At 33.2% G+C, this 22,442-nt stretch overlaps 3 protein-coding genes across 4 annotated transcripts; 2 read left to right on the top strand and 1 right to left on the bottom strand.

The window, feature by feature from the left end:
* Window positions 1-301: 301 nt before the first annotated feature.
* lcat (lecithin-cholesterol acyltransferase) lies at window positions 302-7,990 on the top strand. The gene is made up of 6 exons (XM_051099406.1): window positions 302-512; window positions 771-927; window positions 1,411-1,526; window positions 1,912-2,007; window positions 4,679-4,903; window positions 6,622-7,990. The coding sequence occupies exons 1-6, from the start codon at window positions 368-370 to the stop codon at window positions 7,197-7,199; spliced, it is 1,317 nt and encodes a 438-aa protein (XP_050955363.1). The 5' UTR covers window positions 302-367; the 3' UTR covers window positions 7,200-7,990.
* Window positions 7,991-9,236: 1,246 nt separating this feature from the next.
* On the top strand, window positions 9,237-17,494 carry pla2g15 (phospholipase A2, group XV). Its single transcript, XM_051099408.1, has 6 exons — window positions 9,237-9,551; window positions 11,988-12,144; window positions 13,739-13,857; window positions 13,941-14,039; window positions 14,123-14,347; window positions 16,371-17,494. Exons 1-6 carry the CDS (start codon window positions 9,419-9,421, stop codon window positions 16,886-16,888), a joined length of 1,251 nt encoding a protein of 416 aa, XP_050955365.1. The 5' UTR covers window positions 9,237-9,418; the 3' UTR covers window positions 16,889-17,494.
* A 1,038-nt stretch (window positions 17,495-18,532) lies between these two features.
* usb1 (U6 snRNA biogenesis 1) lies at window positions 18,533-22,181 on the bottom strand. Of its 2 annotated transcripts, none has more exons than XM_051099409.1 (7): window positions 21,767-22,181; window positions 21,480-21,679; window positions 21,221-21,404; window positions 20,093-20,146; window positions 19,899-20,004; window positions 19,732-19,815; window positions 18,533-19,606 (listed from the first exon to the last, which is right to left on the bottom strand). In XM_051099409.1, exons 1-7 carry the CDS (start codon window positions 21,871-21,873, stop codon window positions 19,502-19,504), a joined length of 840 nt encoding a protein of 279 aa, XP_050955366.1. In that variant the 5' UTR covers window positions 21,874-22,181; the 3' UTR covers window positions 18,533-19,501. The 2 variants fall into 2 exon arrangements, with proteins under 2 accessions (XP_050955366.1, XP_050955367.1); XM_051099410.1 differs by having other exon boundaries at window positions 21,762-21,894.
* Window positions 22,182-22,442: the final 261 nt, after the last annotated feature.

Raw genomic sequence — 22,442 nt, forward strand, 5'->3', positions numbered from 1 at the left:
TAAAAACATTAGAATGTCCATCTAAAATGTTTCAGAAAAACGTTCCAAACTTTTTTTCTTTTTTTTTTGAAAAAAGTCAAGAAAAAAAAGTGGCAGTTTGCACATTTTAACACCCTTTTCTATTGTGTTTTTGATCGACCCAAGTTCGTTTCCTCACACGTTTACACCTATTGTCATTGAAATATATCCTTATAATGTAATCACCACAAACAGTAGGAGCTCTCAGAGTGTTTACGGTCGTTCCGGTGACCTCCCGTTCTGATACACTCACCGCCCCCTCGCGACGCCTCATTGGACGAACGCATTAATAGATACGAACCGAAGCCGCTGGAACCAAAGGCAGACAGCCAACACAGACCCAAACACAATGGGACATTCGCGTTCCTTCACATGCGTTGCGTTTCTTCTGATTGCACTGCACCAGACATCTGGATTCTGGTTATTTAACGTTATCTTTCCTCCGACCGCCAAACCTCGCGTCATAAATAATAGCACTCCTCCTCTTATCATAGGTAAGCAATCTTACATTCATAATTTGGGGATTTAAATTGAAATATAATGTTTAATGTGTTCTATATCAGTTCACTAATTTAGTAAGTAAGCATATACAAACTATTACATGAGGCAGGCTAGACAACATAACAGATTGACCTCACATGCACTTTTTGACCAGTTCAAATCCATATTATGTGCACAGCTTGTTGCATGGTGTGTATTTGAGAACTAAATATGTATCTAGTTAAGTAAAATTTTACATTTTTGACTTCCAGTGCCTGGAAATCTGGGTAATCGCCTTGAGGCCAAAATAGACAAGCCCACACTGGTACACTGGATGTGTTACAAGAAAACCGAGGACTGGTTCCCTCTCTGGATTGACCTAAACATGTTCATGCCCATTGGAATCGACTGCTGGATTGATAACATGAGGTAAACTCACTTTGTAACACTGTAAATGTCTTTACTCTCAACTAAAACTTTAATTAAAGTCTTCATTTCAGTAGTGTGTGTATGTGTTTATCACTATTTCTATGTTTGGAATGTAGTATTACTCAAAAGGTAAACTTGTTTTGTCTCATAGTCGCAAATTCACAGAGCAACCCCTTCTAGGGACCCTCTAACTTAATGACCGCTGTTTTCTATTCATCCTCAGTTCTGTATTTCAGGTCATTGACCTTTTGTCTGTTGTTTTTGGAGGCTTCTCAGAGACTGATGTCATAAGACAGTCCAGTGTATCATAATCAATATTTAGTAGCACTTTACTGTCTTAACTATGTTAAGCTAAACAGTTTATCAAAAGCTCTAATGTTTGAATAAAAGCCTCCCTGCTTTTTTAACCTTGAAAGAATACAAGTTCTTTCTTTTCATGGGCTCTGACTTGATATGATTGTAACATTTGTTTCTTTTGTGTAGAATTGTGTACAACAGGACGACTCGCAAGGCGTCTAACGCACCCGGGGTGCGAGTCCGGGTCCCTGGATTCGGACAGACGCACCCTATAGAGTTTCTTGACTTAAACAAGCTGACAGGTGAGTAACATCTCGAATAATTAAACTTCTTTTCTCACAATGTATACTACCAGTCGAAAGTTTTTGAACAGTAAGATTTTTAATGTATTTTGAAGAATTCTCTTTTGCTCACCAAGCCTGCATTTATTTGATCCAAAATACAGCAAAAGCAGTAATATTGTGAAATATTTTTAGTATTTAAAATAACTGCTTTCTGTTTGAATATATTTTAAAATGTCATTTATTCCTGTGATCAAAGCTGGATTTTCAGCATCATTACTCCAGTCACATGATCCTTCATAAATCATTTTAATATAAGAAGAGACTATAAAAATCTTACTGTTCAAAAACTTTTGACTGATAGTGTATGTGCTTTTTATTCTGATGTGCATTTTTTTTTTTGTAGGTTACTTTCACACCATGGTTCAACATCTGGTCAGCATTGGATATGTGCGAAACGAGACTGTCCGTGGTGCTCCGTATGATTGGAGAATCGCTCCAAGTAAGTGAATAACGGTGACAGGCAACAACAAATATTTCGTCATAGCAAAATGGTACAAATAGTAGACTGTACTCACTACATCAGGACTACTTAACAGTCCTACAGAGTTCAGCTCCAACTCAAATCAAATATACATGACCATGAGAAGCAAGGTCTTTAGGATTACAGGAAAATGACCGTTTGTTTGATTAGGGTTGGAGCCAAACTGTGTAGGACTGTGATCCTTCTGGATTGGAGTTGTATAGTCCTACTCTACATACTGACTCTACATATACAGTTTTCACCTAAATTTATATAACATACAGTAGCAATTCAAAATGTAAAAATTAAACCCACCCAATAGACAGTGCAGTCAATCACAAACATTTGCAAATTGAGAAAAGAAAGAAAAAAAAAAAAAGGAATATATGGGCCATTCTACAGAATTGGTCCAAAGTCAGAGTTGGAAACGTCTTTTTTCCACAGATTTTGTATGTATGCAAATTGTATAATATCCAAGGTACACATTTCTAGTAATTGTGCAGCTAATTCTCTTATAGTATTTTCATAAAGTTTTGGAATATTTGTCCTCTCCTCAAATTTGTCACTACTAAAACAGTGACAATAATTTAATTAGGGTTATATTGTTATATTTTCCAGAGGTAAATCAATAACAATTGCGTTTTTAACAATATTTCAAGTATAATCTATGAGATTTGAATCCAGTTTTTCTTTGTAAAAGGCAAAAAGTTGATCAAACTGATTTAAAAGTTATGGATTAGTTAGTCTGAATACACGTTGAACCAAACACGTAGTTGATAACATTTTAGTTGATAATTCAGTATACTTTATTTTTGACAAAACATCCCATGTTTGGGTCGTAACTGCAATGTTTTGGTAGCGACCACATTACAGAATTTTAACCCACTTACTAAAACACTACTAAAACATACTAAAATACAAAAAAATTTCATAACTGTACAAAAATTGTTTATTCAATCCAAATATGAGGACAACGTGTTCCCTTTTGTCAATGTTGAAACAATTGTGTCTTGTTTCGGTCGTGACTGTTTAAGTAGTGACAATTTTATGGGAAAAACCAAAAAATCAAAGATGTCACTTCCGCATCATTTGGTGGAGTTTCGGTAGTGACATCTTTGATTTTTTTGGTGCTACCGTTTCGGTAGTGACAATTTTAGATACTTTTGAACCTAGCTCAAAGATGCTAATCAGCACATGGTTAGCTAGCACAGTTCTAAACAGTTGTACACATATAAAAACTGAATAACTCCCCAAAAAGTGTGCTTAATTGCAGAGAAAAGGTGTTCAATAGTGATGTTTCTTAAAGTTACAAACACATTTTTCAGTCTTTTGGACACATTTATCTCAAAATGATGGGACCTGTTTGTTTACACCTTGTATCTGTGAGAGAGGGGGACACATGAATATTTCCTGATCATAAATGTAGGGGTGTAGTTAAAATCAGTCTTTGCCAATGGACTAAAACATAAACTGTTTTGGTAGTGACATAAAAACGTGTGACTTTTTTTTTTTTTTTTAACTTAAGTTTCATAATCTACCAAGATTTTAACTTCACTTTTTAAAAGAGTCAAAAAGATACTTTTAAAAACAACAATGGAAAAAATACTCAAATGATTTCAATATCATTTTCATAAGTTGAAATTTAGGGGTTAGTGTTCAGGACAGCCACATCCCAATTGAATGTACCCAATAAATGATGATTTTATATATATTAAGCTTATTGATATTTTAAGTTTAATTGAGTTTCAATAGATAATAGAAGGATCTTAGTAAACATCTAAGATTATAATACTTAAATGCTTTTTAAATGTGTTTTTTGGTTGTGGGACAGTATTCTGTAGAATATATATATATATATACACACAATCAAATAGTAGATGCATACCAGTGATATTTTAGTATATTTTATATATATACAATCAAATATATACACTGCCGTTCAAAAGTTTGGGGTCAGTACATTTTTATTGTTTCTTTTTTTTTTTTTTTTTTTTTTAAGAAATTAATACTTTTATTCACCAAGGATGTATTAAGTTAATAATTAAAAGTTTATTAAAAGTTAATAATAAATAATTTACATTGTTATAAAATATTTATATTTTGAATAAACACTGTACTTTTTAAACTTGTTATTCATGAAAGAATCCTGAAAAAAAAAAAAAAAATTACAGGTTCCAAAAAATATTTGGCAGCACAACTGTTGATATTATCCAACATTGATCATTATAATAATAATAATAATAATAAATAATAAATCCGCATATTAGAATGATTTCTGAAGGATCATGTGACACTTAAGACTGGAGTAACAGCTGATAAAAATTCAGGTTTTCATCACAGGAATAAATTCTATTTTAAAGTATGTTAAAATAAAAAACATTATTTTATATTGTAAAAACATTTTGCAATATTACTGTTTTTTTTCTATATTTTTAATCAAATAAATGCAGCCTTGATGAGCGTAAGAGACTTCTTTAAAGACTATTACAAGTCTTACTGACCCCAAACTTTTGAACGGTAGTGTATATATAAACAATCAAATAGTAGATGCATGCCAGTGATATTTTAGTATATTTTATATACTATTATAGTGTTTTCAGTGTCTCACAAACAGCTATATAAGAATATGTTTCTGTTTGGTGCCACATAGATGATCAGGAGGAGTATTTTTCACGTTTGAAGAACCTGGTGGAGGAGATGCATGATGAGTACAAGCAACCGGTCTACCTTCTGGGCCACAGCATGGGCAACAATTACATCCTGTACTTCCTCAACCAGCAGACTCAGCACTGGAAAGACCACTACATCAAGGGTTTCATCTCTCTGGGAGCTCCCTGGGGTGGCGCTGTGAAGCCCCTCAGAGTCTTAGCATCAGGTACAGTGAAGAAAACATCCATAAATACTGTCAGCTATACATTTAAAAAAATCCAAAATACAGTAAAACAGTAATATTATAAATTATTATTAAAATAACTTCTATTTTAATATTTACATTCACATTTACCAGTAGTCATTTAACAAACTTTTTAAAATAAAAATAAAACAAGTCAAATGAATAGAAAAAGAATTGGGAACACTAGTGTTAGAAACTCTTTTTTTTTTTTTCTTTTTAAAGAAAACTAGTAGTTAGAAATTGAATAGAAAGTGCGTTAGAGGGTCAAATGAAGATGGGAGAGATGCGTTTTTAGCTGTTTCTTGAAGAGTGGTGAGGACTCGGCTTTTAAGATGTCAAAATTAAAATTTTATTTTAAAATGTAATTTATTCCTGTGATGTTAAAGCTGAATTTTAGCATCATTACTCCAGTCTTCAGTGTCACATGATCCTTCAGAAATCATTCTAATATGCTGATTTGCTGTTCAAAAAAATCAATCAGTGTTAATATCAATCTTGAAAACAGTTGAATTAATTATCAGATTTTTTTCCAGGAATTTTCTGCTGAACAGAAAGTTTAGAAGAACAGCTTTCAATTAAAATATTACATAAAATATTATATTATCAAGCAAACATCGATCAGTAGTATTTTTTTAGCATCACTGATATGGTTGCAAAGGGGCAGAAAATTTTGGAGTTTTCTGAAACTTTCCAAAAATGTCAAATATTTCCTGAATTTTTTTTTAATCCTAAAATGTTTCCAGAAATTTACAGAAAATTTTCTGACTGTTTGCAACCCTAATTACTGATATACTGTGATATATTATAATTTGTGGTAATATTTTTAATTAGATTTTATTGAGATTTTTTCTGTTTCAATTTTATTGTTATTTAAAGCTTTAGTAATTTTGTTGTGTTTTCTGGCATTTTTATTATTTTTTTTTATGTCTGTATAGTTTTTATTAACTTTTAGTTTGTTATTTTAGTGCTTCAACTTAAACTAAACAAAAATGAGAAATGTTGCCTTGGCAGCTAGCTGAAATGAAACATTTTTTTTTAATGTTTTGTTGTATTTAATGTATTTCAAGTAAGGATTTTTTTCATAGTTTAATTTTTTTATTTCTTAATATTATTGAGGTTAAAAATAGTTAATATTTGAATGGAAACTGATATACAGTTGAGATCAAAAGTTTACATACACCTTGCAGAATCTGCAAAAAGTGAACTATTTTACCAAAATAAGAGGGATTTTTTTCGACTCTATGATTTTGAGATCCATCTTTTCACACTGAGGACAACTGAGAGACTCATATGCAACTATTACAGAAGGTTCACATGCTCACTGATGCTCCAAAAGGAAAAACGATGCATTAAGGAGGGTGAAAACTTTAAAAAAATTTAAGATCAGAGTAAATGTAATTTATTTTGTCTTCTGGGAAACATGTAAGTAACTTCTGAAGGGCAGTACTAAATGATAAAAATATAATATTTAGGCAAAATGAGAAAAGGGTACACATCTTCATTCTGTTCAAAAGTTTTCACCCCCGGCTCTTAATGCATTGTTTTTCTTTCTGGAGCATCAGTGATTGTTTGAACCTTCAGTAATATAATAAGTCCCTCAGCTGTCCTCAATGTGAAAAGTGTTGGAAAGGGTTCAAATACACAAAAATGCTGAAAAACCAAAGAATTGTTGTTTTAGTCTTTATTTTATGCCTTTTTAGGTGAAAACGATGGCATACCCTTTGTGTCCAATATAAAAATTCGCGAAGAGCAACGAATGACCACTACAAATCCGTGGATGATCCCTACTGAAGAGGCTTGGCCCAAAGACCACACCTTCATCTCCACCCCCCTTTTCAACTACACCAACCAGGACTATGAACAGTTCTTCAAAGACATCAACTTTGAGGACGGCTGGTACATGTGGGAGGACACCAAAAACCTCACGGCCGGCCTGCCCACACCTGGTGTCGAGGTCTACTGCTTCTACGGGGTGGGCCTTCCTACGCCCGTCACGTACGTTTACGACGAACAATTTCCAAACGCCGACCCCGTAGATATTATTTACGATGACGGCGACGACACCGTCGACAGCCGCAGCATGAGTCTCTGTAAACGCTGGATAGGGAAACAAGAACAGGCCGTGCACGTGACAGAGTTCAGAGGCATGGCTCATTTGGACATGGTCTTCAACCACAAGGTTCTCACAACAATCCAGAGAATTTTGGAGGGAAAGTACCATGAGAAAATGGTCGAAACCTCTGAAGAGCCTCCATCCCTTAATCTAGGTTTTGTGTGATGTTTTCCTCAAGTTTCCTGATAATATGTACAAAAGTATGTCTTAAACATCTCTTTGTATTGGTTTATATTAATATGCATGATATACTCGTTTGTTAGTGTATTATACAGAATTTATCAATGTATTTAATCTGTATATTAAAGATTATAGCCACCATAGCTCTTAAAAAGTGTGAAATGTAGTAGCTGCTTCTTTTTTGTATAACATAGCGTAACTTAAACTGTCTATACTACCATAATACGTTAATCGCTTTTCATATGTAAAGGATCATATGTTTTTAAGTTTGACATTGTTTAAGGACTGCTTACAGTAAATATATAAATATGTGTATCCGTATTAGTGGTGCATTCATGTGTCCATGTTTTTCATACGCAGTGCAGATAATATTTGTTGAACTCTGTAACCTTTGAACCAGTTTCTAAGTCTCATACACCTCAACTTTTTGCAAACCTATTAAAATACACTAGGTTCAAAGTTCATGCAGAAGCAGTTATTTTGCCAGGAAATCTTTGCTTGATTGCCGCTGGAAAAAATAATTGATTGTTTCTCTTGAAATATAGATATTTTGGTGGTAGTTCTTGTAATCAGTAACTCGGTTTGGTCTTTTTTTCCTCCTTAAACCACTATGATCTTTGAACATCATCCTCGCATGGAGTGAAACAAGCAAACTGCACGTGCAATGTGACAATAATCCAATGGTTTTCCCCTTAACTCGTCACAATATAACACGAATTTGACTGCTTTTGAATTATGTTTTTATGCTTACTACACAATAAAACAATAAGAACACATTCTCATAAAATTTTATATATAAAGTGTTCGTTAAATTTCCATTAGTAGCAGTGTTATTTTAGTATCATTGGTATACTGTTGTAATATTACATTTTTAAGTTAAATTTAATTAATATATTTTGTTTTCACTTTAATTTTTATTTTATTTTATTTTTGTTCTTTAAATGTTTTTTTTGTTCTTTAAGAAACGCTTGTTAATGCTTTTATATTGTATTTTATATTTTTTATATTTTTAGAGTATTATATTTTTATATTTAGATTTTATTATTAAGTAATGGAAATGTTTATATGGTTTTACGTAACAGATTTTTTTTGTTGAAGTACTAAAATTACTAATACTAAAACTGAAATTAAAACGAAATATAGAAATATAAAATAATGAATAAAAATGTAAAAAGCACATAACATTAAAAGCTGAAAAAGAAAATTAAAATGAAAACATTTTTTTTTGTAATTTTATTGTGTTTTTATTATTTTATCTTAGTCTTTGTTTTTTAAATGTGTATATAGTTTTTATTTATTTTTAGTTTATTTTTAGTTATTTTAGTACTTGAACTAAATGGCAGTGAGAAATGCTTGTCAATGCTTTTATATTTTATTTTTTATATTTTATATGGTATTTTTTAGATATTAAGTTTTACGTAACTATTGGACATTTTTAGTTGAAGTACTAAAATTACTAATACTAATAAAGATATATATATTTAGATTTTGTATTAAGTAATGAAAATGTTTGTATGGTTTTACATAACTAGTGGTTGAAGTACTAAAATTAAAGATAGAAATATAAAATAATGAAATACAAATATAAAAAGCACGTAACTACTAAAAGCTAAAAGTGAAAATACAAAAAAAAGATCATTCTAAATATAAGAATTATATATCTATATAAATATTAATAATAATACTATTATAAATATTATTAAGAACTAGTAGTACTAAAAATAGTTCTTATTTTAATTAATTAATTTATTTATTTTTGTCAGCTAATTTGCTATGGGTTTTCTAGTGAATAAATTATTAAGGTCAGTCACTGTAGTAGTTGTAGTCCTTAGCTTCTTACATTTTCAAAGCACGCTGTTATTTCAAAATGTACATGTGAGGTATGTTTGACTATGTGTAATTTATGTTGCAGATAACACAAGCTTTGTTACATCAAATCTTGCAGTATTTTTTTGCAATTATCGAACTGTCTCTCAAAGCTCCGCCCACCGACTCGATGCGTTCTGCCATTGTTTATTCGCGTCTGGCTGCTTTAAAAACACCTATTACACGATCGCCACATTGTCTGTGCTCATCGCGCTGTCACTGCTCCTCAGACCCAGAAGACACTCTTCTCAGCCCGCTCCCAGACCTCACGATGGACAGATAAACACAAATGCAGCCTTGATCCTGTTAGCCAGCAGAGGTGTGAGCCATTGAAAGAGATGCTTTCCTGCCATCGGTTGATCCTCGCGTCGCTCCAGCTGTGTTTGTTGTTGTCGGTGTCATTTACCGACAGCAAAAGTTTGAAATGCTCACCGGGGAAAGTGTGCTCGGATCGACCGCCTGTGGTTCTCAGTAAGTTGCTTTATTACAGCACATCCTCTGTTGAAATGTCCTGTTGCTTTTCTGTAACGTACTTGACACAACTCACAGTTGTTTACTTGCCTCATGATAAACTGTCACACGGGCTGTGGCTAATAACCGAATGAGCTGCCTACCTAGACAACACTTCTGCTGTTTAGGTAGGCAGCTCAAAAGTCGTGGTGACCTGTTGTCTAGATAGCATTTGTATGAGCGTTAGGTGTTGAGAAACAACCGCTGTACATGATCCACAGTAGTCTGTTTTAATCATATATACATGCATTTTATAATATCATACGGGGTATTTAATGTCTGAATGGGTTTATAACCAGATCTTATCTCTAGTGGATTAACACTTCTTGAAAGGTGTCGATGTTTTATTAACAGTTTAATACATGTGACTAAATATGTGACTAAGCGTTAATGCGACATGATTAAGTTATTTCCTGGAACTACCGAAGAAACACAGTCCAGCTTTATAAAACATATTCGAGCCTATCGGTTTGTTTTCTGGCATTTTCTTGTCTTTATCTGTTTATTTTCGCTTTGGCGGTTTCTCATATGACGCGGTCATATGACCTGAGAGGACAAAAAAAGACTTATTTTTATCACTGATTGCGCAACCGACCATACTAAAGCCGCAAAATAAAAATATACATTGTGGTTTTTTAAATCCACAAAGGCAGTTATGACATGTCCGACTACATTTTATTAGGAATTAATATTATTTCTTAAAATAAGGATTATGTACACTACCAGTCAAAAGTTTTTGGACAGTAAGATTTTTGATGTTTTTTTTTTTTTTAAATCTGCAATCCACAAGTATAGCAAAAACAGTCAAATTTAAACATATTTTTTACTATTTAAATTAATTGTTTCTATTTGAATATATTTTAAAATGTAATTAATTCCTGTGATTTCAAAGCTGAGTTTTTAGCATCATTACTCCAGTCGCATGATGCTTCAAAAACATTTTTTATTGTTATTATGTTGAAAACAGCGTAGTAGAATTTTATTCTGGTTTCTTTGATGATTAGAAAGTACAGAAAAACAGTATTTATTTAAAGTATCCTTGCTAAATAAAAGTATTAATTTCTACAATTTCACTAAATTATACTGACTCCAAGCTTTTGAATGGTATAGTGTATAATGTTACAAAAGCTTTTTATTTTAGATAAATGTTGGTTTTTGGATCTTTCTATTCATCAGAGAATCCTGGAACTCGGCTGTTTTAAATATTATTAATAATTTTAATAATAAAAATGTTTCTTGAACATCAAATCAGTATTTTAGAATGATTTCTGAAGGATCATGTGACACTGAAGACTGGAGCTGAAAATTTAGCTTTGAAATCACAGGAATAAATTACATTTTAAAATATATTCAAATAGAAAGGATTTATTTTAAATAGTAAAATATTTCACAGTATTACTGCTTTTGCTTTACTTTGAATTAAAACAAATAATTGCAGACTTTGTGAGCAGAAGAGACTTCTTTAAAAAAAAAACATTTAAAAAATTCTTACTGTTCAAAAACTTTTGACTGGTAGTGTATCTAAGGGTACCATGCAAATACAATGGTACAATGTGGTAACTATTACCATATTGAACTTTCCATGTACCATGGGACCACCATTGTCCTCCTAGAGGATCCATCTAAAGTTGTTATCTTTGTTTTTGGAACATAATAGCAAGTTTTTAGCTGATCCGAGATGGTTTTTGTCTGTTACTGTTACAAAAATCATTTTGACCTCTTTGAACTTGTATGACTAGCTGGTTGCTGGTTTCTCCCTGGTCATTAGCTCATCCTAGCTGGTAGAACAGCTAGTCATACCACTTTAAGGTGAGATTACCTTTAAGTCTTTTCATGCATATAGTTGGAAATCACCTCACCATGTTACTAAATAAAACTAGACTGGACTTTCCATCAGCTATTTTTTTTGTGTAGTCTTTATGTCTCAATTTACACTCCGTCATTATTCCACAATAAAAAGATAGCTTAAGTACAATAATGTCTATAACAATATCTTATGTACACTGTTTGCCTAGCCAATATTTACATGATAGCAGGAGCAAAAAGTCTTCATTGTAGTCATGTTAAATATGTGAAAAATAAATTCTTGATGTGGTGACTGATGATAAAGACGTGCAAACATTACAGAAAACTATACTAAGAAGTGGGGGTTAAAATGCTACAAACCAGACCAAACTGGCTGAGATTAGTGATGATAGAGATGTTTAAACAGTAGGTGATAAGTAGGCAATCTCTTTTGGATAGTAATAGTGTCTTTAATCAGTGATTCTTTGATCATATCTATAGTAGTTTGTGAAGTGCTTCTTATGGAGCTTCCTGTGAAATCTCATTAATATTTGATTAATCTCTTGTCATTTTATCCGATTGGTAAACTGGCCTAAATGCTTCTCTCCACAGTTCCAGGAGATCTTGGAAATCAGCTTGAAGCGAAACTTGACAAACCTAGTGTAGTGCACTACATCTGCTACAAGAAGACTGAAGACTACTTCACATTATGGCTCAACCTGGAGCTGCTGGTGCCGGTGGCCATTGACTGCTGGATTGATAACATGAGGTAAAGGGTGAAAGGGCAACTAAAATTGGAGGTTGTTCACGTGACGTGGCAATTAAAATCCATGACATTTTTCAAAAACAAGCATCCTTCTTCTGCAACAACTTTAAAGGAGTTCACTTCTAGAATTAAAATTTCCTGATAATTTACTCACCCCCATGTGATACAAGACGTTCTTGTCTGTTGTCTTCAGTTGCAAAGAAATTAAGGTTTTTGAAAAAAACACTCCAGGATTTTTCTCCATATAGTGGACTTCAGTGGCGGCCAACGGGTTGAAGGTCCAAATTGCAGTTTTAAAGGGCTCTACACAATAATATGGAAAAAAATCCTAGAATGTTTTTCTCAAAAACCTTAATTTCTTTGCGACTGAAGATATGAATCACATGGGGTGGAGTCATTTTCTGGATATTTTTATTCTGAAAATGCACTTCTCCTTTAACAGTCGGGTTTTGGAAGTAAAACTCCATTCATTTTCTCCATAGCGAAATAGATTTTTAGCAATCATTTTTAAACCTCTAACGACAGACCTACTGTGACTTCCAAGATTGTTAATCAGTGGTATATAGTTTTGTTGAAGCCGTTCGTTCGGATTGTTTTTTTTTTTTTTTTTTTTTTTTTAAATAATTGTTAACAGCCAAATTTGTAGTAAAACTACATTACCCATAATGCTATACAGAAAAGTCCACCAATGAGAGTTGCAGCAAACAAATTTTGCCAAAAGAGCAAGCAATAACTTTAAATATATTGTTTCTGTAGATATAATTAACAACTTATGTTGATTAATTTAATATTTCTCCATTGTTTTAAATTTGCTTGTCATTCACATTGCTTCATGGGATATCTCACTCTCAAATACACAATTTTCAAATAAAAGTTTTTAATGTTGTGATTCACCTAGTAGCTGGTTGGTTTGGTTAATGGCTTATAACGCTTTAATAAATACTTTTTAGAACTCTCTGCGGGGTTATTCTGGGTCACATCAACCAAATTTCGAAACCTTCCCCAGCTCAAATTTTTGATTTTGCTAATTTTTCCTGAAGAAAGATAGACATGTTTTGTATTAAAAGCCAAATTATTAAATGTCATGGATGAATGTTTACTGAGTAATCCACTATTTTGTAGAGGGGGGTCAAAATGGCAATGTACAGCTGATACTTTTTAGTTCAAGAACAATGTCTGCCGAAGAAATAAATATTGAAATTAGAATTGTATCTAGTGTGCTAAAATAACATTATAATGCTGCCTTTCTTCTGAAGTCATTTTTACCCTCTGTAATTTGACTCTGAATTGCAAAATTGCCATTTTGACCCCTCTACAAAATAGTGGATTACTCAGTAAGCATTCATCCATGACATTTATTATTTTGGCTTTCATCACTATACATGTCTCTTTCTTCAGAATATTAGTAAAATCATAAATTTGAGCCGAGGACCTCTGGTTAAGTTGACACTGAATACAAAAAAAAAAATGAATACAAAAAATACTTCTGGAACCAGGGCCATTGGAAAACGTTGGCCGGCACACTTTCTCTCCTTTTGACTTTTTATCCCCTGCTGTAAATATGCAAATAAGTAATCAGCATATATTTTGTTTGCAGGCTACTGTACAATCGTACAACACACCTCACCGAAGCTCCTCCGGGGGTGGATGTCAGAGTCCCTGGGTTTGGACGGACCTATAGTTTGGAATATCTGGATCCCAGTAAGCGGAGTGTGGGTGAGTGCAAACTGGGTGTTTATCTCATTATGTTAATGTGTTGATTGGTAACGGTTGTTTGATGAGAGCTTTGTCTGTTTTAGGTATGTACTTCTTCATTATAGTCCAAGCACTGGTTGACTGGGGTTATACCAGAGACGATGATGTTCGAGGAGCCCCATATGATTGGCGTAAAGCCCCAAGTGAGAATCTCCATTATCTGTTTGTTCTGGAGAACAGGTTGACTGTTGTCTTGATGTCTAACTCTTTTGATCTGTATTTGTAGATGAGAATAAGGAGTACTTCTTGAAACTGCAGCAGATGATTGAGGAGATGGCTAATAAAGCTGGAGGTCCTGTGGTTCTCATTGCACACAGTATGGGGAACATGTACACGCTTTATTTCCTTAATCAGCAGCCACAGGCTTGGAAGGACCGGTACATCAAGGCATTTGTCTCTCTAGGGCCTCCATGGGCTGGAGTGGCCAAAACTCTGAGAGTTATGGCAACAGGTATCTACCACATTTGTTGTGGAAGGAGATTATGTGGAAATTAATTTGTAGGTCAGTTTTGTGGTGGGTGCTCATTTTTTGTTCTATTAATTTATACAAAATGAATTAAAAATGTATTCACAGATTAATTAACTTAGATTAACTTGACTAATATTTTTTTGAGGGCATAAAGTGTAAACTGTATGGGAAGCCCTTTTCCACCACTGAATAAAAAAAAGAAGGTAATTGCGACTTTTTATCTCACAATTCTGTTTCTCAGAACCATTTTTATCTAACCATTGTGACTATTTTTCTCAGAATTATCCCATTCTGAGAACATTTCTTTTTTTTCTCCATCAGAATTGGACTTTAAAACTCGCAATTGCGAGTTTATATCTCACAATTCTGAGAAAAAAGGAAGAATTGCGACATATAAACTTGGAATTGCGAGAAAAAGAATTGTGAGAAACTCTGAGACATAAACTTGAATGTGTAAGATAGAAAATCAAAATTGTGAGACAAACTTGGAATTGCAAGAAAGAAAAACAAAATTGCGAGATATAACCTTTGAATTGTGAGGAAAAAATTAAAAATTGTGGGATAAAAACCTCGAAATTACAAAAAAATGGGAATAAAGTCAGATTTGTGAGATATAAACTTGGAATTGCGAGGAATAAAAGTCACTATTGCGAGATATAAATTCGGAATTGAAAGAAAAAATAATTGCAAGGGGAAAAAAGGTCAGAATTGTGAGATATAAAGTCGGAATTGCGAGGAAAAAATCTGAATTGTGAGATATAAACTTGGAATTATGAGTGGAAAAAAGTAAGAAATACGACATATATATTTGGAATTGTAAGGAAAAAAGTCCGAATTGTGCAAGGGGAAATAGTTAGAATTGTGAGAAACTCGGAATTGCAAGGAAAAAAGTCAGAAATGCGAGATATTAACTCGGAATTGTGAAGAAAAGTCAATATTGCGAGATATAAACTTGGTATTGCAAAGAAAAAAGTCAGAATTGCAAGATAAACTTGGAATTGTGAGGGGAAAAAGTTAATATTGCGAGATATAAACTCGGAATTGCGAGACAAACTTGATATTGCAAGATACAAACTCGTTTGCAAGAAGAAAAGTCAGAATTGTGAGATTGAAAACTCGCAATTACTTTTTTATTTTTTATTTAGTGGCAGAAACGGGCTTCTAAAAAACTCAAGGTAAAGCAGTTAAAAGTAATTTTAATGTTTTTGAGGGCATAAAGTCTGTCTTTTGAGTCTTTTGAGGGCAAAAAAAACTGTGACATCTTATAATGTCCACATTTTATAGTGAAGAAAACAAATTATATTTTTGAAAAGAAAAAAAATGTAGATTGTACAATTAAAAATGATTACTTAAAAATATATATTATTTAATAATTATTTATTTAATAAAACTGCTTATTATATAATATCCATATTAATATTTTTAAATCTTTTTCTAACTCAAAAAATGTAATAACTGAATCAAGTTATATTTATTTATATGGCACTTTATTTAAAACAGATGTATAATGAATGATATGTGCAAAAACTTCATTTTGAATGATGTATATACTAAAATCGGTCAAAAAATGGGTCACTCAGAAATTGCTGGAAAATTTGAACAAACAATTACATAAAATTGGTAAGTAACATTAATTTAAACTTGAAATTTTGAAGTAGAAAATCTAAAATAGTATTTTCTTGTAAAACAATTCAGTACTCTTTGCTTTATTTAAAACTTAAAAAACATTTTAATTATGTATATTAAAGATTGTTTTATTTTTATTAAAAAACTTAAATGGTATAAAGGTTTTTCAAAACCATATGAAATAAACTATAAATACAATACATAAATACAACAATGTGTACAACAGTCAAACATGTCTGTCTAGCACATATTTACATGAAAAAATATGAAGTGAAATGCAGAAATGAGTCGTTTGAACAACCGCTAACTTGGCACTTGGGTTTTAAAAACCATTTACAGTCACCTGTTTGACCATTTAATGGTTTTGGTTCCATCACAGGTGACAACAATCGCATCCCTGTCATCAGCCCTCTAAAAATCCGCACCCAACAGCGAACGGCCGTCTCCACCGTCTGGCTCTTTCCCTATGCCCACACCTGGCCCAAAGATATGGTCCTGGTCTCCACCCCCAACACCAGCTACACCGTGCAAGACTATCAGCGCTTCTTCAAAGATATCGATTATGAGGACGGCTGGGCCATGAGACAAGACACAGAACCGCTGGTCAGTGCACTTCAGCCTCCGGGCGTTCCTGTCCACTGCCTTTATGGCAGCGGCATCGCCACACCTCAGGGTTACAATTACACAAACTTCCCAGACACAGATCCCACCGTCATCAACGGGGATGGAGACGGAACGGTCAACCTGTTAAGCGCGACACAGTGCAAACGCTGGATGGGCCTGCAGAAGCAGCCCATCCACATGCTCGAGCTGCCTGGGAACGAGCACGTCGCCATGCTGTTGAACATAACAACGATTAACTACATCAAAACAGTGTTGTTTCCTTCCTCTGTTTAACTTTGAACTGAAGATTCTGGTTTGCCAAAGGGGCAGGACTCGGTTCTGCTTTTTAGGTGGGATTGGTCACTTCCAGAGGATGTTCATTATCGTAATTTGTTTTTAAAGTTCCCCTAATGTGGAATTCAGGTACATCAGGAGATCAGTGTGAAGTAGTCATATATTGTTGGGCACAATCAGCATTTTTTTTTTTTTTTTTTTTTTACTCAATCCAAATCTAACAATTTAATATTACATAGATTTTAATGCACAGTTGTTTAATGTGAAATAGCAATTGCCTGCCGTTAATCTGTGTCAATTACATTTTTAAATATTGTTCGTTTTTAACCTCTACTACTTAAAATCTTGATTGCTTTTTTAAATGGATTTTCTATCCAAATTATTCTGACGTTGCAGTATTTCCCTCAAACAAGTAAGTGGCTATTTATCAAGCTTGTCTGTGACCAGTATTGATTTATGAATTTTTATCAAGTGGTCTCGAATGTAGAATGTGCAACACGACTGCTGGATATCTCATCGTTGCTCAATTTATGTCGGCTTAACCTCTGTGACTGCAGTTGTGCCACGACCCAGGATGGGTTAACCGATGTTACATGTGTACAAACTCATTTTTTCTTAACATGTACTGACCTCTTGAATATACACTACCAGTCAAAAGTTTTTGAACAAGAAGATTTGAAATGTTTTTTTAGAAGTCTCTTCTGCTGCACTTATTTTTTAAGTACAGCAAAAATAGTACAATTTTAAAATATTTTTACTTTTTAAAATAACTGTTTTCTATTTGAATATATTTTAATGTGTAATTTATTCCTGTGATTCTAAAGCTGATTTTTTAGCATCATTACTTCAGTCACATGATCCTTCAGAAATCATTCTAATATTCTCATTTCCTGTTCAAAAAACATTTATTACTATAATGTTGAAAACAGCCAAGTATATATATATATTTTTTTTTTTTTTTCTTTGTTGAATAGGAAGTTTAGAAGAACAGCATTTATCTGAAATAGAAATCTTTTGTAACATTATACATGTTTTTATTTGCTTTTGAATGGTATAGTGTATAATGTTACAAAAGCTTTTTATTTCAGATAAATGCTGATCTTTGGATCTTTCAAAATATATTCAAATAGACCGCAGTTACTTTAAATAGTAAAAATATTTCACAATATTACAGCTTTGCTGTGTTCTTGATCAAATAAATGCAGGCTTGGTGAGAAGAGACATCTTTAAAAAACAATCACAATCTTACTGTTCACAAACTTTAGACTCATAGTGTAATGAACAAGGATTTGTGAAGTAAATTATTTGTTGCCTTTAAAATTGCGGTTGTAAGATTAAGTTCTGGTATAAAAAACAAAGACTATTTTTTTAAAGATACAACTGTGGAAAGTGAAACCGAGTCTTTCAGTTTCAGGATGTGGTGTGTTGCTCGTAAACAGACGATGCATTTTTCAGTGGAATGCAAACCCAGGGTCTGGTTTGTTGCTAAACAATAAATTGTTGCTGACGTGCTCTGGATTAGTGAAAAATCACCATGTTGCAATTATGTACAATAAACTGCTCTTGACCAAAATTGTATATAACGTAACAAAGAGATCCTTAATGCATCAGTTCATTTTTGTACAAATCTTTATTATATTCTGCTTAAATATGAAAAGTTTTAAAGGATTAGTTCACTTCCAGAATGAAAATTTCCTCAAAATTGACTCAACCTCATGTCATCAGATGTTCATGTCTTTCCATCTTCAGTCGAAAAAAAAGTTTGAGGAAAACATTCCAGGATTTTACTCCATATAATGGACTTCAATAGAGATCAACAGGTTGAAAGTCCAAACTGCGGGGCTCAGCCAAGGAATAAGGGTCTTGTCTAGCAAAACGATTCTCCAAAAAAAAAAAAAAAAAAAAAAAAAACTTAAATTGATATACTTCATTGCTCATCTTCCACTAGCTCTGCAATGCACATCTATGACTTCACACATTACGTTACTATATTGGAAAGTTCACACATTTGTTTGTGTACCTCGGTTCAAGGCGAAAAAACTCCATCTCATTTTCTCCTCCAACTTCAAAATCATCTGACGTTGTTTTACCTTTTTTTGTACAGGGCGATTGACTTTACATGTTCGCTTTGTAAACACTGGGCACGTCACGTGACTTTTTTTTTTTTTACTTGTTTGCTAAATGTGTGAAGTCAAGCACAGGACAAGTGCTTGTGGTTAAAAAGTATATAAATTTTAATTTTTTTGTAAAATTACCAATTATTTCGCTAGATAAGACCCTTATTCCTAAGCTGGGATCGTGTAGAGCCCTTTGAAGCTGCACTGAAACTGCAATTTGGATCTTCAACTCATTGATCCCCATTGAAGTCCACAATATGGAGAAAAATCCTGAAATGTTTTCCTCATAAAACTTATTTTCGACTAAAGAAAGAAAGACATGAACATCTTGGATAACATGGGGGTGAGTAAATTATCAGGAAATTGTTATTGTGGAATTGAACTAATATTTTTTTAAAAAAAAACAATATATAATATATATATATATATATATATATATATATATATATATATATAAACAAACTTGAAAATTCACATTCTTAACAGTGTTTTAAGATCACTGGAGGGGAAAAAGAAAGACTTTATTTCCCGCTTTGCAGCGAAGCTCGGTGCAATTGAGCTTTATGTAAAATGGCCCGTCTTCATAAGCATCAACGAGACTCTGAGAAAAATAAACAAATCCACAGGTTATTCCAGTTCAGATGTCAACATCAAAAAAACAGCCCAACTATACAACCTTTGCCTTTAATCAATACTCATCCTTGTTTAGTTTGTTTGAGCTCCTACCTGCATTTCTGACAAACATGTCTTTTTCAGTTTTTCCGTATGGTTGCCTACACACCAAGCGAGGCTTATGTGGAAAGAAGGATCCTACAATAGACAAAGAAGAGTGTTACATGATATCTAAATTTGCTTGTATTTAAATCACTTCCAATATCAATGCTAGGTTTTACCTTATAAAAGGTGCTAAGGTTGAATTCTTTCATGGTTTCATCCACTATTTTGATTAGCTCAAGCAACTGAGTTTGTCCAGTGGAGATTTCCATACCAAGAAAGGTCCTGCATGATGCCATTAAAACCATTATTTGAGAGGTAAAAATAATTACACATCCTAGTTGGGTCATTAAGAGTTAGAGTAATGACATACCTAGTCTTTTCAGCATTAGAATACACCCTCAGTTTATCAGCCAAGCAGAAAAACCTGAGAAAACAATCTGGCTTAGATACCTTGAAACTGACATACGGCATAATGAAAAAGTATGGCTTTTCACACTTAAAAATTGTCATTTTAAACCTCGGATAAACACAATCCTGTGTTATCTTCCTTCATGTTTCATATAACCTCATGTAAAAACGAATGCTTTTAACCCTTTAACTGTCACCGTCCCACCTGTGGGACACTTGGCGCTCTTTTTTTCGTTGTCCTTTTTCTCTATCAAATATTTTAGTAATCATCACATATTATATATTATTTTGTTACCATGAAAATGATACTGTAAAACCTTTTGGCGGTCTCCTCCCCCTTAGCAGTGGTGTCAAGTGTCAAATTACAAAATGCATTATGGTCTTTTAGAATCCAAACTTTTTATAATCTTGACAAAAAACGTCATTGGAAAGGTCTGAGTCTCAGGATTTCATATTTGGTGGTAGTATTTTGTGATAGAAGTAAAATTGACAGAGAAATTTAGACGTTTGTGACAGAAAAATGCGTTTTAAAAAATTCTATAGAGTTTGTATGGCACCCGGTGGCTGTTTGTGGTATAACGCCCCAAACAAACTTTTACAGGAACCTCAATTTTTTTCATATCAACTTCAAATTTGGAACATAACTTATTTAGACATAAGGCTTCAATTTGATATCAAATTTAGGGTAAAACCTGTTATGTAAAATATGTATTTTATATAAAATATAATAAAAATGGTACAGTGCATTTTCTTTTAAGTAAATTTAAACTTCTATAACTTATTATATATATATATATATATATTTTTTTTTTTTTTTTTTGAAAAAATTACACATCTGGCATAATCTGCTGACTGTCTTCTTTAAAAAGAGACCAACCTTAGATATTCCAAAGTGTTCATGAATTACAACAAATTAAGTTCGGATAGTGCACTTTCAAGCCTTTTTTAAAAATGGGGGGTGATAGTTAAAGGGTTAAGTTACTAGTGTGAAACTGTCCTCTACCTGAGTTATAAGAGGTGTTTAGAATGATGATAAACCAGAGTAAACATAGTGTGAAAAACCCTGAGGTTTTGATTAGACAGCACTGACTTGTGGAACTGGGTCAGACCAGTTCGAATGGACTGAATGAACGGTTGAATCCAGTGATGGCGAAGAACCACCGTCTTCGAGAGACTGAGGTGAAATTCTTCTGACAGAGTCATAGGGACACCGTGAGCGGCTGCAACCGCCATTATTTCATTGAGTAGCTCCAGGAAGGCCTCCTCAGGATCATCTAAACAAGGGTTACAGGTCATTCAGAGAAAAATTAAAGTGTCGACCTTAATAACACACTGAGGAAGACGCTTACAAGGACAGAACACGTATGTAGCCCAGTTGCCTCGCTCATGCTGGAAGGACCGATGTCGCCCTCCGTGTTCTTCACTTTTATCGGTCCACTGTTCTTCTGATTCCCTGAACATCTCCTTCACGCTGTCAGGAAGAGGCAAGCGAGGTGTCAAGTTGCCAGCTTTCCTTTTAACAGATCCATGATCCAAAGGTTCACTGGTGCTATTGAGGTAAAAGAGGAACTTAGAGCACTGGAAATTCACATCAGAATAAAGCTAAACCAGAAACAGAAGATCAAACGCACCAAACCTGGTTTGAGCGTCAGGTTTTCTTCTTTTCCTTAAAGGTGAGGAATCATTTTTTGAAGAGTGTTCCGTTTCTTCCTCAGAACTGCTACTACTGTAATTGACAATCATGCTAAAGGAAAAATCGTTTTAAACCGCAGCAACAAAGTATTAAAAACTTTTTTTAGAAAAACACCATCTCAGATGGGTGATATGATACTCTTATTGTGACGTGCAAAGTGCTTCCGTTGAAAACAAATGCTGCCGTTTGTTCACAGCGCCGCTCCGATGAAACAAATCAGAGGATTCGCTAACGAATCATTCTTATGAGTCGGATCTTTTACAATGAACCAGTTGAACCGGTTAACAACCGCCAGAATAAATGTACTTTCTGTGATATAAAAGAGACAGTTGTACATCTTTTTTTGTGTGTGTTTGTGAATGTGTTTGTGTTAATTTTTTTTGGAATGAGTTATGTACCTATCTCTCAGAAAAAAACAAACAAAATAAATGTTATAATATGTATTAACAATTTTGATATTATTTTCTTTTATTATAACTCCCATATTCAATATATTGTTAATTTTTTATTATGCTTAGCATTTTTTTATTCACAAATGTAAATATTTTGGTAAGAACCCATTACACATTTATACATTTATTTATTTATTTATTTATTTTTTTAAATCATTCAAAAGTAC

This window comes from Labeo rohita, chromosome 25, assembly GCF_022985175.1.
Source record: "Labeo rohita strain BAU-BD-2019 chromosome 25, IGBB_LRoh.1.0, whole genome shotgun sequence".
NCBI lineage: Eukaryota > Metazoa > Chordata > Actinopteri > Cypriniformes > Cyprinidae > Labeo > Labeo rohita.

Bases quoted from the DNA above. Each gene is read 5' to 3' on its own strand.
- lcat (XM_051099406.1), top strand. From the start codon at position 368: ATGGGACATTCGCGTTCCTTCACATGCGTTGCGTTTCTTCTGATTGCA. The intron at 513-770 runs GTAAGCAATCTT...TTTGACTTCCAG, and splicing joins CACTCCTCCTCTTATCATAG to TGCCTGGAAATCTGGGTAAT. The intron at 2,008-4,678 runs GTAAGTGAATAA...GGTGCCACATAG, and splicing joins TGATTGGAGAATCGCTCCAA to ATGATCAGGAGGAGTATTTT.
- pla2g15 (XM_051099408.1), top strand. From the start codon at position 9,419: ATGCTTTCCTGCCATCGGTTGATCCTCGCGTCGCTCCAGCTGTGTTTG. The intron at 14,040-14,122 runs GTGAGAATCTCC...CTGTATTTGTAG, and splicing joins TGATTGGCGTAAAGCCCCAA to ATGAGAATAAGGAGTACTTC. The intron at 14,348-16,370 runs GTATCTACCACA...GTTCCATCACAG, and splicing joins TCTGAGAGTTATGGCAACAG to GTGACAACAATCGCATCCCT.
- usb1 (XM_051099409.1), bottom strand. From the start codon at position 21,873: ATGATTGTCAATTACAGTAGTAGCAGTTCTGAGGAAGAAACGGAACAC. The intron at 20,147-21,220 runs GTCAGTGCTGTC...TTGTTTTCTCAG, and splicing joins GGTCTGACCCAGTTCCACAA to GTTTTTCTGCTTGGCTGATA. The intron at 20,005-20,092 runs GTATGTCATTAC...GGCATCATGCAG, and splicing joins TCTAATGCTGAAAAGACTAG to GACCTTTCTTGGTATGGAAA.